General features: G+C 47.1%; 1 protein-coding gene across 1 annotated transcript in view; it reads right to left on the bottom strand.

Moving 5' to 3' along the window:
* Nucleotides 1-19532, bottom strand: part of CA9 (carbonic anhydrase 9) — a 376314-nt gene that overhangs the window by 291325 nt on the left and 65457 nt on the right. Inside the window, exon 2 of the mRNA XM_083155472.1 lies at nucleotides 17710-17739. Within this exon, the coding sequence (XP_083011598.1) occupies nucleotides 17710-17739 (30 nt within the window). The remainder of the gene's footprint in view (nucleotides 1-17709; nucleotides 17740-19532) is intronic.

The following is a 19532-nucleotide window of genomic DNA, read 5'->3' as shown; positions in this document are numbered from 1 at the left end:
AGTGTGTGTGATTCGGTGGCCGGTGAGTGACTTCAGGGAGGGAATAGTTGTGGTCGCTGCCGCTGCTGGGGGGGGGGGGGGTTTTGAAATGAGCCCCCCCAGTAACCCGCTGCAGGGGGGGGAGTGACTTCAGGGGGTGGGAATAGTTGCAGTTGGCGCCGCTGCGTAGCTCCAGGGGGGGTGTGGAGGGATTTGAAATGAGCACCCCCCCCCCCCCCCCCGCTGTATGGTGGGGGGGGGGGGATGTGGCCGGCTTAGAAACGCTCCACTGGATGGTCTTTGTGTGTGTGTATGGGAGGGGGACAGAGTTAACTGTGTAACTATATATATATATATTAGAAATGAGGGCCGAAGATTTGGTTTCGGATTCGTCACCGAAATTTGGATTTGGTTTTGTCGAACGACGGGGAAAAGCTTTGGATTTGGATTTTTTTTTTTTAAATTGTCAAAAAACGCTCAAATCACGTAATTTTTGCTTTTTTTGTCCCTAGACCAGGGGTTCCCAAAGTTTTTGAATCAAGGCATCCCAAAGCGCCAGAAATGTTTTCGCGGCACCCCTAGGCTAAAGTTTTCTCATTGAGAAAGTCAGAAACAAATATAAGTTAAATAAATTGTGCTTATATCTCATCCTTAGGATCAGTTATGTGGTAATAGACAGGATTTGGTACTGTCTGTCCCCAATTTGACTATTATAATGGACATAAATAATTTGAATTGGTCCTGGACCATCAACCCAGGGCACCCCTGCAAGTCCCACAAGGCACCCCAGGGTGCCACGGCACACAGTTTGGGAACCACTGCCCTAGACTAATATTAACCTCAATACCATTAATTTACAGCCCTTTCCAGACAATTTTGACCATTTTACATCACACAATATTGTTTTTAGGGCAAAAGGTTGCACCGAGGTAGCTGGATAACTATGCTAAGCCACACAAGTGTGCGGCACAAACACGCGGCTCATCTAGGAGTGGCACTGCAGCGGCAGACTAAATGGCAGTTTGAGAAAGTAGGGCCCAATAAGACCCCTATCTGGCTGGATCATGTTTACGATGTGCAGCCAAGGAGCAGTGGGCGTTTCGTGCAGCACTGTGTATCTGTTTTTATCAGTTTAATAGCCGCCTAAAAAATAAAAATAAACTAGGCCCCAAAAAGCAAATAATGACAAAAGGGGTGCAAGATGGAATTGCCACTGGGCCCACCCACAATAAAAGAAGCAATGATCCAAAAAAATAGTGCATCATTCAAAAAATAATTTAATTTCATAAGCGATCCATATAATAATCTCATTGCTCAGCTCTGTGATTAGCAGACAGGATGGCAGTTTGAAAAAGTAGGCCACAAAAAGCACATACTGTACTGTAATAGCAAAAAAAGAGGTGCAAGATGGAATTGTCCCTGGGCCTGCCCACCCACCCTTAGGTTGTAATAGGACATTGCGCACTTGACAAACCAGTCATTTCAGTCAGAGGGACTGCCAAACCTGTGACTGAAATGACTGGTTTGTTTGGGCCCCCACAATAAGGTACAGACTGACTGATGTCATCATTCGCCATCCTAATCTTCACTCTCATCAGTGTGTACATCCTTGGAGTCATCATCATCACCACATAATATCAGTTCATCACTGCCGGAATCCTCCATGAGCGATGTCTGTGTTCTGCGCTGGAATTGGTGGGACAGGTCATCATCATCACCACATAATATCAGTTCATCACTGCTGGAATCCTCCATGAGCGATGTCTGTGTTCTGCGCTGGAATTGGTGGGACAGGTCATCATCATCATCACACAATATCAGTTCATCACCGCTGGAATCCTCCATGAGCGATGTCTGTGTTTTGCGATGGAATTGGTGGGAAAGGTCTTCTTCGTGAAATTTGTAGTTCATTTGTATGAACATCATTTTTTCAACATTTTGAGGAAGTAGCCTCCGACGCCGCTCTCTCACAAGGTTCCCAGCAGTGCCGAACACTCTCTCCGAGTACACACTGGAGGATGGGCAGCTTAAGTAATACAAAGCCAGTCTGTACAAGGGCCTCCATGTTGCCTTTTTTTCTTTCCAGTATGTGAAAGGACTCTCTGACATGCCTACAATGATGCTGTCCTGAAAATAGTCCTCCACTAACCTCTGCATGGTGACCGTCTCTGATGGAGTAGTCACGCTAGAGGTGTCACTGATACTGGTCAAATCACTTAGACCTGACCAGATGTCCAAAAAAGGTGTTTTTGTGGACTGCTTTTCACCCACACTAGATGTTTTTGGAAAATGAAGTTTTTTACAGGCAGATTCATGCGAAATTGAAGGAGACGTCACTTCAGCTGCCAACTTGCTCACCAGGAGCTCTTTGCATGTCTTAAGATCTGTGTCCGTTGGAAAGAAAGACACAGCATAGGACCTGAACCTTGGATCAAGCACAGTTGCCAAAATGTAGTGTTCCGCTCTCAACAAATTGGCAACCCGTGTATCCTGTCGAAGACAAAAAAGGACTTGATCTACAAGTCCAGCATATTTTGCGCATGGGCCTTGTTTGATCTCCTCCTTCAATTTCGCAAGAAGATTCTCCAAAAGCCTAAGCAAGGGAACCTATTCCGCCATTGTAATAAACTCTTTGGCAGCCACATATTTGTAGCTTTTCTAACAAAATGATAACACACTGCAATATTACAAAACTGTGACTACTTTAGTAATCAGGAGAGTGTAGCATCAATCACCCGTCAAAGCAACATTTGTGAAGTAATAAAATTGAACGTGTGTGTCTGCAATAACACTCTCCTCCTCCATCTCGAGTCACCTAAGATCAGTACTGCATGGTGTAAGCTGGTAGTAGCTACACACTGACTTTGGGTGAACATAGTACTAGATAATCTTTCCAACTGACACTCTCGTGGTACTACATCAACTTAAAAGACCGACAGACATTTGATCTGTAGGATTGTTCAATCGGAACCAGTATACACAGACTCCACGCTAAGAATAATAATCCAGATAAAGACACCTTTCCTATCACATAGACTTATTCAGTTAAAGGAACTAATTATAAGGTGTCACCTATACACCCCCGCACGTGCTTTTTTAAACAATTGCACTGTTCTCACTTGTGTTTATGTTATATGTTGTTTGTCATATTTTGCAGGTTTTTTTAAAGTATAAGTAATAAAAGGTACATTTTAATATTGTCTTTATTTCCTGTAATTTGTGCCCCACGCAGTGACAAACCTTTCTCTTTCCTAGCTCAATTGTCATTTACCTTTGTCCAGTGGTAGCACACCCCTGCAACTAGTGACTGTACTTACCAGCCTATTCAACAGGGGGCCACGTAACAGATCATCAATAAGACTCTCTTCGTCTTGTGCAACAGACCCCCAACTGTCAACCTCCCCCTAATTAAGGGAGCCACCCAGCTCAAACTAGCAGTCTCGGCACTTACTTCACAGGTAGCTATTTCAGAGGGTTTCAGCACCTTGCACAGCACAGATATGAGTTTCCAATGTGCTGGGCTAAGGTACATCCCCCCTCCTCTCCCAAAGTCATGGCTTGTTGTATAGCTGTGAGTGGCTTTCTGCTGTTCTTCAATCCGCTGAAGCATATACAGGGTGGAGTTCCACCTTGTTGGCACCTCCTGCTTCAGCTGATGGAAGGGCAGATTAAATTCCCCTTGCAGCTGCTGCAATCTTGTGCACGCTGTTGCGGAATGCCGGAAATGCCCCCAAAAATGTTGTGCAACCCGCAGCATCTCTTGCACGCCCTTGTCCTTCCTAAAAATGCCTGAACCACTAAGTTGATTATGTGAGCAAAACAGGGGATGTGTTGGAATTCACCCAGCTGTAATGCTCTCACGATATTACTGGCATTATCTGAATGATAAATCCTGAGGAGTGTCCAAATGGGGTAAGCCATGTCTCTCAGTTTTCAAAGAGGTTCTCAGCGGTATGCCTCTTAGAACAGCCGGTGATACAAAGAGTAGCCTGCCTAGTATGAATGAGCTGGTGATGCTTGTTAGATCCTACTGCTGCTGGAGGGGATTCAACCACCCAATGGGCTGTCACAGTCATGTAATCCTTGGTCTGTCCACTGCCGCTTGTCCACATATCCATGGTTAAGTGGACACTGTCTCCGATCCCACTTTTCAGGCCATGGATTACTTTAGACTTGATGTCCTGGTACAGCTCAGGAATGGCTTTCCGGATTAAATGGAACCGAGATGGAATCTGGTAATGGAGACATTCAGCCTCCATTAATTGTGTGAAACCAACACAATTGATGGCAGATATTGGACGCACATCCAATACTATCATGGCAGTCATGACTTCAGTGATCCGCTGTGCCACTGGGTGAGAACTGACATACTTGTTTTTCCTCGCCAAGCACTGCTGAACAGTCAGTTGTTTTTTCAAAGTAGTATAATGGGTTTTCTTGGGACACTTCTGTGTTGAAGAACTACCCCCAGCAGCAGTAACAGAAGACCTTTCGATCAAGAATTCTTCTGCAGAATCATGGAAAGGGGAGGATTCTTCTAGCAGAATAGTAGTATCAGAAGAACCATCCCTGGTCATTACTGAGAATACTGAAGTTGAGGATGAGGGTGTTGGTAGTGGAGATCGCAAGTGGTGGGGTCACGGCTGGATTTCCATACGCATACCCAGCATTTTCATGGGATCACCCATGAAACGCAGGGCCTACGCATATGGTAATGAGCCAAAACAGCCCTTCACGCCCCTCTCCACCCCCTGCTTGGATGGTTCCGTACGATAATTTTCTGTACAGAATTCATGCCGTGTTTGAACGTGCGAGGCATTCGTACATGCACAGATGCGCCTCTGCAAATGTCTTATCATGCCCAACAGATGGTTCCACTTGTGCCTCACTTACACACACAACATCCTCAATATTCAGAGGCGTAACTAATATTGTGGCGCCCCCCGCCAAAAAATTACCTTACCCCTCCGCATGCCGCCGCCGCCGCCACCGGCCCCGCATTCAGTCCGGCACCACATATAGCCTCCGGGCTCCGTCTCCTGCAGTAATGAAAAATGACACGACAAAAAAGGGATTTTTGTAAGAACTTACCGTTCGAATCCCTTTCTCCGATATGGTCCTGGTGACACAGCTCAACACTGGGATGTAGGAGGGTCCGAAGGAGCCAGGCACCTATCCTAAAGTTTTCAGAGGGTAGGCTCCTCCCCTACTGCATCCCGGACTCTTCAGTTCAATCTTTCAAAGCCACTGGAATACATTAACTCAGTACAAACGCCTGCACATATTATATGCACATTTTTAAACAATAACTGTTTCTTTAACCAATTTAACATGAACATCATGAACACTGGCATACTTACTGAGCGTAAGGGAGGGATCGCTGTGTCACCAGGACCATATCAGAGAAAGGGATTCGAACGGTAAGTTCTTACAAAAATCCCTTTTTCTCTTTCAATGGTCCTGGTGACACAGCTCAACACTGGGACGTTCCAGAGCCAGTCCTTTGGGTGGGTACGCTCAGGTCTGCAGCTCTCAGCACTGCTCGCCCGAATGATGCGTCCTCCGACGCGAACTCATGGAATCTATAGAATTTGGCAAATGTATGAACAGATGACCAAGTGGCAGCCCTGCAAACCTGCTCAGCTGTTGCCCCATGTCGAACCGCCCAAGAGGTGGGAACTGACCTGGTGGTATGCGCATTTTTTCTGGCCGGTACAGGCCTACCCACTTTGGTGTAAGCAAAAGCTATCACAGACCGCAACCACCTAGCAATAGTCTGCTTAGATGCAGGCCAACCAATTTTGTGTATGTCATACAACACCAACAAGGTGTCAGTCTTTCTGACACTCTTGACTCTGTCCACATAAATGCGTAAAGCACGCACAACATCCAAATTTCTCAATTTGTCCCTTTTTCTAGAACCCTCTGGGGGTTGAAACACAGGTAGAATTATCTCCTGATTTAGATGGAAGGCAGAGACTACCTTCGGTAAAAACTGAGGCACTGTCCGAAGAACTGCCCTATCGTCATGAAAAATTAAGAAAGGAGATTTACATGACAAAGCTCCTAACTCTGACACCCTCTTAGCTGATGCCACTGCCAACAAGAACACCAGCTTCCAAGTGAGAAACTTAAGGTCTGCCGACCTCAAAGGTTCAAAGGGTGCCTTCTGAAGGCATTCCAAAACCAGTGACAAATCCCAAGGAGCTACTGGTTGTTTGTATGGAGGTTTCAACCTAGATACCCCCTGTAAAAAGGTCTGAATTTCCGGTAAAATAGCTATCCTCTTCTGGAAATAGATGGGCAAGGCCGAGATCTGCACCTTCAATGACTGAAGGCTTAGGCCCGATGAGAACCCATCTTGTAAAAATTCCATCATTTTTGATAACTTAAAACGAGATGTGTGTGACTTCCGTCTCTCACACCACCGGATGTAAGTTTTCCAGAATCTGTAATAATTTGCCGAGGATACAGACTTCCTGGCTTTAATCATAGTGTGAACCACTGCGTCAGAAAAACCTTTCCTTCTCAAAATGGCGGTCTCAATAGCCAGGCCGTCAAAATTAATCGAGCTGAATCCAGGTGATTGAATGGGCCTTGTCTTAGAAGGTCTGGTCTCAGAGGTAGACGCCATGAGTCCACAGACAACCTCTGAAGCCTCGAGTACCAGGACCTCCTTGGCCAATCTGGGGCCACTAAGATCACCGGAACTGGCTGCGCCTGTATTCTCTTTAGAAGTCTCGCCAGCATTGGTACTGGAGGAAAGGCATAAAGGAGATTCCCCTCCCAGGGGATAGTCATGGCATCCACCGCCTCCGCTAGTGGATCCCTCGTTCTGGCATAGAACCTGGGTACTTGATGGTTGAACCTGGATGCCATCAGGTCCACATCCGGAGTTCCCCAATTCAAGGTGATCTGCTGAAACACCTGAGAGTTTAAACTCCATTCCCCTTCCTTGAGCTCCTCCCTGCTCAGAAAGTCGGCCTCTATATTCTCCACTCCTGGTATGAATATAGCCGATACAGCTGGAACATTCTGTTCCGCCCACAGGAAGATTCTGGACACCTCCCACATGGCCAATTTGCTGCGTGTGCCTCAGATACGCCACAGCTGTGGCATTGTCGGTCTGAATCCTTAAAGGGAGGTTCCGTAGTCTGTCTCCAGCCAAGGAAATCACTTTCCAGACAGCCCTCAGCTCCAAGATGTTGATTGGTAGAGCCGACTCCTCTGCAGTCCACAATCCCTGCAGCCTGAGGTCTAAGACTATTGCCCCCCAGCCCCTGAGGCTGGCGTCGGTAGTAACTACCAGCCAGTTCCAGGTCTGCAAAGACCGACCCCACTGAAGGGAGTCCACTTCTTTCCACCATTTCAAGGAATCTCGAGTGTCCGAAGACAGCACTATCAGCTCCGACTTCATGGTCTGTGTGTTTCCTGACCAAGCCGTCAAGATGTTCCATTGGAACACCCGAGAGTGGAACCTGGCAAATTGCAGCATCTCGAACGACGCCACCATTTTCCCCAGCAGCTTGAGGCACCTCCATACTGAAATGCTCCGAGCGCTGAGAATCTCCTGGACTAAGGCGACCAGATCCCTGGCCTTTGCCTCTGGGAGAAATACCCGATGGAGATGGGTATCCAGAATGACTCCCAAGAATTGGAGCCTCTGTGATGGTATCAACTGAGACTTTTGTAAGTTTAAAATCCAGCCGTGAGCCTGCAAAAAACTGATGGCTTCTGCCAAATGACTCTGAAGCATGGCCGCTGACTCTGCCTCAAACAGCAGGTCGTCCAAATAAGGTATCACTGTGATTCCCCTGAGCCTCAGCACAGCCGCCATCACTGACATTATTTTTGTGAATACCCTTGGTGCGGTGGCCAGACCAAAGGGCAACGCCTGGAACTGTAAATGCAGGTCTCCTATTGCAAACCTCAACAAGGCCTGATCTTCCGGGTGTATAGGAACATGCAGATACAGATGGGTCTGTTCCCATCTTGGCAGGGGATGGCGCTGGCGTCGCCAGCCGCCATCCCCCGCCAGCGCCATGGCGATCGTGAGAAGGGGACGCGCGCGCACGAGAGGCGCGCGCGTCCCCTTCCGACGGCGCTTCCATACGTTTCCCTGGGTCCCCTAACCCTGTCCGTCTCCCTGAGGCGGGGACGGACAGGGTTTTCGTCGCGCTAGCGACGGAGACTGAGACGCACGTGCGCGTGAGACGCACGCGCGTCTCAGTCTCCTCGCTGGCGAGGCTGCTGGCGGGTCGCCAGCGCGTACATTCTGGCGACCCGCCAGCAAGGATAGGAATAGGCACATACTGTATGCGTCCTGGACATCCATGGACGCCAAAAATTCTCCCTGGTCTAGGCTCAGGAGCACTGACCGTAGAGACTCCATTTTGAAATGGTCTACCCATAAATGGACATTTAGAGACTTCAAATTTAGTATTGGTCTGAAAGACCCGTCTGGTTTGGGCACCAGAAACAGAGTGGAATAAAAGCCTTTCTTCCACTCTGCCCTGGGAATCAGAGTAACCACCCCCTTCTCTAACAGAGAGTGAGCTGCTCTCACAAGAGCCGTACGAAGCCGCGCTTTCCTTGGCAAAGATGTGGGGATAAATCTTTTCGGAGGCAGACCTCTGAAAGGAATTTTGTAGCCCTGGGCTATAATGTCTAACACCCAGGCATCCTGGTCTAGAGAAGCCCATGCGTCCCTGAAAAGTGAGAGACGCCCCCCCACCTTTATCACTGCCGGGCAAATCCCCTGACAGTCATGCGGAGGGTTTGTCCTCTCCTTTGGTGGCAGGCTTCTTGTGAAAGGAGCCAAGCTTGGACTTCGGGGCCTTGCCCCTAGAAGACTGAAACTTTCCCCTAAAGGACTGTCCTCGAAAGGACGCACCACCTCTAGGGGAGGGTCGAAAGGACGGCCTAAAGGCAGAAAATCTGGATGTCTGCTTAGTTGTGGGGGCCGGCAGAAAAGTACTTTTGCCGCCCGTGGCTTGTTTAATGATTTCCTCTAACTCTGATCCAAATAATAACTTTCCTTTGAAAGCTAAAGTTTCTAAGGCCTTCTTAGACTCATTGTCTGCTTCCCAGGCCTTAAGCCAGAGCACTCTCCTGGCATTAATAGACACTGTGGACACTCTGGTTGCCATTTTGAGTGCTTCCTCCTCTGCTTCCATCACATACTCTGCAGCCGCCTTAAGCTTCTCCGCCAGCAGCAATACACCAGGGTCAGCCTGTAGCATGGTGCATAACTCATTAGCCCACTCAATCATGGCCTTAGAGACCCAGGCTGAAGCAATAAGAGGACGTAGGGTGAATCCCACCCCCTCAAATATAGCCTTGAGGTTTCCCTCCAGCTTTTTGTCCACCGGATCTTTGAAAGCTGCACCGCCTTGTACTGGTAATACAGAAGCCTTGGACAAACGTGCCACTGAGGCATCCCCAACTGGCACTTTTTCCCAGAGCTCCGAATGAGACTCTGGCATGGGGTATAGACTAAGGAATCTCTTAGGCATCTGCAGCCTCTTATCAGGGGTTTTCCAAGCCCCTTCCAACAATTCCTGTAACCCCTCATCCGAAGGGAAAGTAACAGCCTCCTTACGCTGTCGCTTAAACACACCTTTAGCAGGAGTCTTATCCTCCACTGACAGTTTCAAAGCCTGTTTCACAGCTACAATAAGATCCTCTACCCCTGCAGAAGAGGTATCTTCCAAATCATCACCCTGATCCCAGGGGATGTCAGTATACGCTCCCTCCTCCTCATCTACCAATGCAGGCATAGCATAAGACCTTTTAGGGGTCCCAGCAACATCAACGTCAATCTTGTCTAGTATCTCACTAAACCTGTTGATCCCCCTTGCAGTATCCTGCATTACCTGAATAAAGGCAGGATCTGCCTGGGTAAGAGGCAAGGAGCCAGAGGACTGCTGAGATGATGGCATAGGTCTCTGAGATTCTACCAAGACATCACTCTGTCTGTCCAGTAGCTGCACCAAAGCGTTCACTGACCTGCCTAGGGCACTAGCCCACGCGGGTTCAATCTGCTCTGCCCTCTGAGGTTCACTCCCCATGGGTCTCACAGCAGTGCGAGTATTACATAAGCCCCCCTTGGCCATCTGCTCAGGGACAAATTTTTGTGTACACACATTGCAAGCGCTCAGTGCAATAAGGGCTCCCTCCCCCAAAACCACAGCATGTTGCTCAGACATGATGAAAAGTGAACTACACAGTGCATACAATGTACTAGCGATTATACAGGTTTAATGCACCCAGTCACTTAGCTGTCTGTCGGTTTCAGATGCGGGGAAACGATGCCCAGGAAATCCAAACACTCTGCCAGGATCTGTCAGCCAGCTCAGCTCCGCTGCAAGCGTTCTGAAAGGCGCCAAACACAGAGTGAGGGAAGAGACCAAAGTCCCTGCTGCTGCTGGGTCCGTGACTTTTGGCGCCAACCACCCTCCCTTGGTAGGATTTCCTAGTTCCAGTATCTCCCCCTCGGCTGGGGACCACTTGGAACATGCCTGTAACAACACTGCTGTCCTCTCATATAGGAGCTCAGTGTGTAAGCTCCGCAGAAAATGGCCGCCGCCATCACGGAGCGCCTGTCCCCCATGATCCCCACCTAAACGTGAAGCCGGTTTCAGGACGCTCCGGAGCCCAGGCAGCTTCTTAAAAGAAGCTGTAAGCGCTGCACAGGGAGGCCAGACAGCGTCTCCCTTGTGCACAGTGAGCTGACAGGACGCGCTTCTGTCAGCTCCTGCTGCGCTAGCAGTGTGAGGATTCACTATGAGAATCCTCACACTGGGGTTTATTCTGGTTGGTGCGGCTGGGCCGTACGCGTACGTTCCGGGGGGTGTGCACCAAAAATGAACGGTGCTACTACCGCTCGATCGGCTAAAGCACCGTTCATTTCGGACACAAAACAGGTGGCCGCCAACCGCCACCTCAGACCACCCCTACAGATACCGCATGACAGCGGACGCCTGGGTTTGCTAATTTACGCTGATTACTACTCAAACACATACACCTGAATGTAATAAGCAATGCTGCAGTCTATTAAGTCCAAACCATTATTTCACTACCTGCAAGCCACACACAGCACTCCAACACCTTGGAAGCTTATCTTTCTATACTTCTCGACATTTAAAGGATTGTTTAATTTAAGGTAAGAATCTTTGTAAGACCTGCTTATATATGCTAAGGTAGGTATTTTTTAAACAGTTATACACATTCACTACGTGCTTTCATAGACTTGACACAGTAGCACACTCAATCTACACAAGTCGACATGTGTCAACGTGTTCACTCTAATACAAACATATGTTTTGTATTTATGATACAATAACATAAACCACATCTAACACCTACAAAGGATGTTTCAGCAATGTTTTAAGCCCATGCCCACTATTTTGCGCACAATCTTTGTATAGTACCCAAAATACCGAACTGTACCACTATCTGATCTGCTATGAATTGGATTTGACTACACTCTGGATGTAAGATGCCACCAATCACATTATTGCACTCACATCTCTCTAACAAAGGATTCCTACACCTGCTTATGACACTGTAAACTCATATATATTTAAATAGTTAAACATGTTTGTTCACAAGCAATTTTATCATGTTTGGCCGATTCACACATCTTTTTTTAGGGAGGACACATATGCATTCCTACACAAATGTCCCTTTTGACCCTTGTTTGTCTGCCTCACCCACTCCACGAGGAAAGCATTGTTCTGGACCTGCTATTACCTACTAATGTAGGAGCTACCTCACCTGCACACAAACTGCTTTCTCACCTATTAAGTTGCTCTGCACATGTGCTGACACAAACTAAGTAGCAGTGAAAAGTTGGATTGCTTCCATGATAGTTGGACATCACCACCACTGTTCCATGCTGGTTTGCATGCAGCTCTTATATGGCTTTGCTGTTCTTCTATATCCCACCAGAAACGCTCCTTGATAAAGGTCCACTGTTTACGGACCGAAACGTCGGAGTTTGGTGATGTGTTTAACCTCTTTGACCTGCTGGCTTATTTGAGAAATAAACTCTATTTATTTTTACCAAAAATCTGACTACATTTTTGGATAAAATGGCGAGTGCCTGTGTCTCTATCTTAGAGAAACCACTTTATATATATATATATATATATATATATATATATATATATATATATATATATATATATATACACACACAGAGAATCCGCGCACAATTCAATTTTAGTCATCCAGTCGTTGCTCACTCCAAGGCACAAGACCACAAAACACTATTTTTGAAGGAGGGCACTCACCATTTCGCAGATAAAAACACGATTTTTATTTAATCCATTAAAATATTGAACTTGGTCAACGTTTCGGTCTGCATCTCAGACCTTTTTCAAGACAATCAGCCAAACAGAAATGAGATCCTTCTCCAACAGATACCTAATTTAGACTGGCCCCTCAGCAGGTTTTTATACACACCCACACAGGAAGTTGTTATTTTCCACCAATGAATATACTGTAACTTATATACTGTTTAAACTGGTCAACTAATATCATTAAATATCTCCACCTATACAGGTGAGACAAACCACCATTGTACCAATGTCTGGTAGATGAGAATATGGGTATATGGAAGCAGAATACATGCTACATCATGCTGGATATACGGATGCCGAATCGTTTTAGATAAATCCCTATATAAGGTCCGTGTGTATTATATATACTTATTTCCAAAGTTTCCCGGTATCACTACTCCGATGTGTCTTACCTCGCGCTCGCTCATAGCATTAGAGCAGCGCGTCACCCGGAAGTGACGCGATAGCGCCGTCCCATACAACCCAAGCACTGTGTGCGTTCCATCAATGGTTACCTGGCAACTTAATACCCGTAGATCGAATACTAGACCGGATATCACGCATGTATGTCTCAATTCCTTCCCCATAGTCTCAATCTTCCACATTGTTAATCCATCAGGACTGGATACCAATAACTATAGTTTGATGTGATTACATATAGGAGTATATGCTGCATGGTATGTGCATTAACCGCCTCAGGGCCAGCCTTTCACATTTTATACTTCAATAATATATAAACAATACACAAACATACATTTAACATGAAATCAACCCCAGGGTATTACTACCCAGACATTGTTAACACCAATCCTTTTCAGAGGGAAACCATTGCTAATTTTTCCCTCCCTGCTCCACTGATAGCCTACAAATTATTTTTTTATTTTATAATATTTATTTTTAATTTAATAGAGTAGTATCACAAAATTAATAGTTGCTGAATATCATGATGGTATGGCTAGTGTCCAGCCTAGTCCCGTAGTCAAAGGAATACATTGAACGAGGCATGCTCGGTAAGTCCCTTGGGCGAACATGTATCAAGCTGCTGAATCCATTTCAATTCCCTTTGCCTCAACAGTCTCTCCCGATCCCCTCCACGACTTGGGGGTGGGATATGATCTATAATCATGCTTTTTAAGCTAGCTGAAGATGGAAAAAATGGCGAGCCACCGGTTTGTCTGAGGTTTTTTTTGTCAGGCATCGATCAACCACAGCTTCATCATATCCACGAGCTAGAAACCTCTTGGTCATTTCAATAATCTGTCTCTCAGCTGTTTCGGGATCCAGGTTATTATGGAAGACCCGTAGAAACAGCGAGATAGGCAGTCCCTCCTTCAGTTTTTCGGAATGGTGACTCGTCGCAAACAACAGTGAATTGCAGTCTGTTGCCTTTCTATAAAGTTTGTAGCCAAGGCCTCCGGTTTGTCTGAAGACTGTAACGTCCAAAAAATTCATCTTTTGGTCATCGATATGTGAGGTGAATCTGATTGGGGAGTCTAGTAGGTTGAGATACTTAATCATGTCCCTGAGCTCCACCAGAGTACCAACCCACACAATGAACACGTCATCAATATATCTCATGTAACTTGCAATGCAAGCACTATACCTTGACAGAATATGTTCATGTTCATAAAAGTGCATATACAGATTGGCGTATGCCGGCGCGAGGTTGGACCCCATAGCCGTACCCCGGTTTTGGAAGTAAAAAGCTCCCCCATAACTGAAATGGTTTTTGGTCAGGACTAGACTAGCTAATTCCAAAAGAAATTCCACCGGGGGACGGCCATGGTGATCCTCACTCAACGCCTTTCTCATAGATACCAATCCACCTTCATGAGGTATTACCGTATATAGTGATGAGACGTCTAGTGATACCAGAAGTGCTTCCTCTGGGATGGGGCCCAATGACTGAATCCTCTTTAGAAAGTCAGGTGTGTCCTGAACAAAACTGTCCATCTTTCTAACGCAGGGCTGTAAAAATGTGTCGACAAACACAGCCAACGGCTGTAAAACTGAGCCAATAGCCGAGATTATCGGACGCCCCGGAGGTGCACTCATTGATTTGTGCACCTTCGAAAGCGTGTACAATATCGGACATATTGGAGCGTCTACTGTCAAGTATTTATGGATCTTATCATCAATCCATCGATTGTTCAGGGCACATCCAAGTCTCTCATCCACAATCTTTTTCACATCATACTGTACATAGGGTTTCTTGCTACCTTTGTATATGTTCCATGATCAGATAGTTGAGATAAAATCTCTTTGTTATAGGCGACCCAGTCCTGCACCACGACTGAGCCGCCTTTATCCGCCTGACGGACAACTATCTGATCATTCTTTTTAGGGTTCGTGAGGGCCTCCCTTTGTGTTTTCGTCAAGTTATCATAAGTCCTCGTGGATTTGGCTCCCTGCATGTCACACTCTACTTGTCTTAAGAAGGTCTTAATGCTGGAGTTCTGTGAAGGAGGGTCAAAGGTACTTGGTTTTGATAATGTGGTCATGGATTCTCTATTGGCCTCTGAGTCACTGAAAAATTCCCTAAGCCTTAATTTTCTACCGAATTTATAGTTATCAATAGACCAATTAAAATAGTCAAAATTTACAGTAGGGACAAATGTTAGGCCTAGACTCAACACTTCCAATTCTGCAGTACTCAACGGATAACTTGAGAGGTTAAATACCACTTCGGTATCTAGTACCTGCCTCCTTTTATTGATGCTGTTTTTCCTCCCACCCCTCCTCATGCGACGGCACGTACTGGACGAGGCGGTCGGTCTATGGTGTGTGGGGTCCCTGCCTCTAAAAAAGAGCTACTAGTACCCTGGTTTCCCGCACTGGGAGCTATATCGGATTCAGAATTGGATTGGGAGGAGCTATCCAGACCTCTATTCTGTTTAAACCTTTGTGATGCCTGTTGGCAGGGACTCCAAATATTTAGCATTAAATTCAGTGATCTCCTGCCTAACCTTACCCAATTCGATCCCCACCTCCTCTATGACCAGAAGGAGGAGATCGAATGAGCACTTGTTAAGTACTCCACACCAACAAGTGCAGAAATTCAGATTACCTCTACCCAATGTGGGGACATTTGCCACTCTAAAGCCCCGTGGTATTTTTTTGTTCCTATGGTAATCTGATAGAAATTGGCCGTGTAGGACCAGATCGACCTCCCTTCTCTTCAGTTTAAGGATTTGGTGATACAAATCCAGAGAGGATTCTACAGGCAGCTGACCAAAATCCACATGATCAAAATATATTTTGTCAGCATCCTCGTCGGTGAGAGACACTAGCAAATCCTGTGCCAACCCTAAGGTCTTATCATCAAGTATATGTATTGGTTCCTGTGACATCCCCAACAATAGTAGTTTCTCAACTATTGATTAATATCGCTGGTGTAAATTTGGGACAACGTCCAGACTACTACGTGCCCACCAGTTGACTGACCTTTATATATATATAAAGGTCAGTCATATATATTTATATAGCATGATGGCGATACTCCAAGACTGTAGAAATTTGATAAAGTGCTTTATTCTTTCAATGTTTCGGGATTGTACCTGTCGTCAGTAGGTGAGGACAGGTACAATCCCAATACATTGAAATAATGAAGTCACTACAGTCTCAGAGTGCCACCATTACCCCACAGATTCCAGCTAATAGGAGTGACATGTATATGTGTATATGAATTGTACATACCCCCAACCACCTGCATATAAAATGTATATGTGTACAGATGGAGTGCAGCTCTTTCAGCCCCCGCCAGCTGTCACACCAGGGGGCGCACGTGCACAAGACACTCTCGTGCCCCGATGCGACAGAGCTCCACCGCCTCCCTTGTCGCCATCGCCTGTCCCCACTGTCACCTCAAACCCTCCCTAACCCTGCCCGTTTCCCTGAAGAGGAGATGGGCAGGGTCTGGCCGCCCAGCCACCGAGAGACTGAGACGCACGCTTGTCCTAGTCTGATGGAGTAACTGCACCAAAGCTCGCTGTGTGCTGCCACCTGGATACTTATGTTGCAGTAATCCGCTGATGTTCCTATAATCATTTACCCTGTATTTGTCCGGCATTATCCTCACCTGTAAGTCACTGTTTTCCTGTGTTGATTATGTGTACTCTGTAACTGGGCGCTGCGGAACCCTTGTGGCACCATATAAATAAAGGATAATAATGAATAATAATAATGAAGTCCCTCTTCGCCGTCGCTCACCAGCGGGGATGTTCTGGTAAGTGCCGGGCAAGCATGAGTGGGGCTCCATCTGTATGTGTGTGTGTCTATACGTATATACACACACACACACACTTGTATACCCACATACACAAATACATTTGTTTAACAGTTTCTTATATATTATATAGTTTCTCACTATACATCTTCAGCTGATTCCTAGTAGTACAGTCCGATGCCGGTACACAGAAAGCCTCTCTGCTTCTCATTTCCAATCGATGGCTGCCGCCAGTGCTACCAAGGGGGAGGCGGGGGGCAGGTAAAGTAAACCTCGGACTGTCAGGGGATACCGGGTCTGGGGAACATACTTTTTAAAAATGTAGTTGACAGGTGGGGCAGGACAGCTGGGCACTGGGTCTGAAGGAAGGGGGTGCGTGTGAGTGGAGACAGCTATGAAGCGGCGCTGCCAGGTTCCTGCATCCTGCTGCCCTGCCTGCACCTCCCCGCGCCCATCTCCCATTCATGTCCAGCAGTCATCATCATAATAATATTGGCCTGTCGGGGTTTTCTAGGTACATGCGCTACTGGCGTGGAGATGCATGGGATGGCAGGCCGTCCATTTGCATATGGGCGTCGCCATGAGAAAGATGGGCATTCTCATGCATTTGCCCTTATGACATAGGCACCGGGGGCGGCAAGCTAACATCACCAGATTTCCGTTTTCTATAAGTGGATCCCACAAGGCTGCGAATGGAATTGCCCTTGCGAATGGTTGGCGGCCAAGCCACCATTCACAAGGCTGAGTTTGGTGGACTCGCAAGGCTGCGAATTTGCAGCCTTGTGAATTAACCAGAATAACCCCCAGGTGTTGTTCCTTTGTCTTCTGTTTCCCAGATCAAACATAAAGGCCTATTAAACCTTGGGTTTTTTAAATTCCTAAGTAAAATTTCGCAAAAAATGGCTTTAAGGTGCACACCAGCCGGTCCAGAGGTACCTTATTGCCAAATTTGGTGACTCTAAGTGACACAGTTTCTCTGCAATGTGACAGACCGGTGCTCCGGTGCTCACCCGCCCTTGGCCGCTGTATGGGGGGGGTTGCTGGTGATTGCGGCGTCCCAGGGCAGGGGGGGGGTGATACAAATGCCTAGAGCTGCCTAGTGGTGGCGCGGGCCCTGCAGACATGCACACTCAGACACAATATAAACATAGTGTGAAATACCTGTATAACTCCAGTGCCTGTGCCCGTGTCCTGTAAGAGGAAAAAGAACAACATTAAACACTTAATGTAACCATAGAACAGTCCACATTGCACACATTGGTACTTGTGTTGTTTCACGGCCGGCGGCAGTCTATGCTACACTGTCAGCGTAGCCCAATGGCAGCCTAGCCTAGTTAGCGTAGTGTCCCAGCGGCAGCCCTGCGTAGTCAGCGTAGTGTCCCTGTCAGGCAGCGTAGTCACCGTACTGTCCCCGTGAACTGCACCACTGTCCCCGGTGACCCTGGCAAGCCTTGTAAGCACCTCTCGCACAGCTCCGGTAACCACCAGACCCCCTGCACTGGCAGACGCCGGCGGAGAGGTGATCGTGTGGCGCTCCATCTGCCTGAGACGCACAAGCATCTTATACGCTTGTGCGTCTCAGTAATTTTTGCAGCAGGGTACAGCAACCCTGCCCGTGTCCATTTCAGGGAGACGGCAAGTACATCTCATGCACGCTGTGGCACGCTCAGGCTCGCTGTGCCCTCCACACTTTATAAAATCAACTGCACTCTGAAGTGGATAGTGGGGGTATGAATAGGTCTGGAGGACACCAGGGGCAAACGCAGGATTTTCAGAAGGGGGTTTCCAGAGGGGCGGAGCAAAGCACGGAGATGGACACTTAGGTGACCCAGTATATGCTTTGATGTCCCGCGGGTGGTAGGGGGTATTATATCAACCGCTCAGCATGTAGGGCCTGGATCAGTAATTTTCACTAATTATCCTTTAATGCACAGATGGTGGGAGATGAGGTGGGAGAAGGGGGCATTGGGCTGAATGAAGAGGCCCCCCCATAACTTCCGGGGTGGTAGAAGATGTTTAATACACAGAGGAAGGGTGTATAGTGGAGTGGGCTTATTAATCATAATTTTCTGGTGGGAGGACAGCTTGCTTGACTGCAGATATCTCCAGTTCCCGGAAATAGATTTCTTAGATTTTAATGTAATTAAAAACTAGAGGATCCCACCTACCAAATGGTATTTGGAACTAGGGGATCAGACTTCAGGAGGCAGAGCAATCTGCCAACGAGTATATAAAACTACATACCAGGTGTATGGAGCTGGAGCAGTAACCAGCTGCTGGAAGGCTGATATCTCTGGTTCTGGGAACAGGAGAGACAAGCTTCTAGTGTCCATCAAAGGGGGAGAGTCCCAGCTTTTGTAATATATCCTCAGATAAACTCTAATTCAGACAGAACCTGAATTATCTGACTGGGAAGAGCAATTAAAAGGCTTGGATGGGGACCACTTCTTTGAAGTCAGATATCTCCGGTTCCTAAGGTCCGATTTTAAAAATTCTTGTACTCATGGAAAGAGGGGACCCTCAGCTTTCAGCGTAGGACCCTTAGACTCCTGGGGGGGTTTCTGGGTACTCGGAAACCCCCCCTGCGTGCGCTACTGGACACGTACCACGTACGCTCGCCACGCTTCAGGCTGACGTGGATAGTGGGGGTGTTTCAGGAACACATTCACACCTGTGAAAAATTGTCAATGGTTTGCACACAATGTAATTAGCACTGAAACAAAACTGACTGACCATGCTAACTGTGTAAGCTCTGGTTAGGTGTGAAAGTACACACAGTCGCAGACACGAGCTGACTGCACTGGCCGCGGGAACACTACGCTGATCCTGACAGGGACACTATGCTGAATACGCTGGCCACGAGAACACTACGCTGATCCTGACAGGGACACTATGCTGACTATGCTGGCCACGAGAACACTACGCTGATCCTGACAGGGACACTATGCTGACTATGTAACTGCCGCCGTGAAACTACACAGGTA

Source organism: Crinia signifera, chromosome 1 (assembly GCF_055691185.1).
Source record: "Crinia signifera chromosome 1, ASM5569118v1, whole genome shotgun sequence".
In the NCBI taxonomy this organism is placed as follows: domain Eukaryota; kingdom Metazoa; phylum Chordata; class Amphibia; order Anura; family Myobatrachidae; genus Crinia; species Crinia signifera.
The sequence above is the reverse complement of the archived record's forward strand: the minus strand, read 5'-3'. Positions and strand labels throughout refer to the sequence as shown.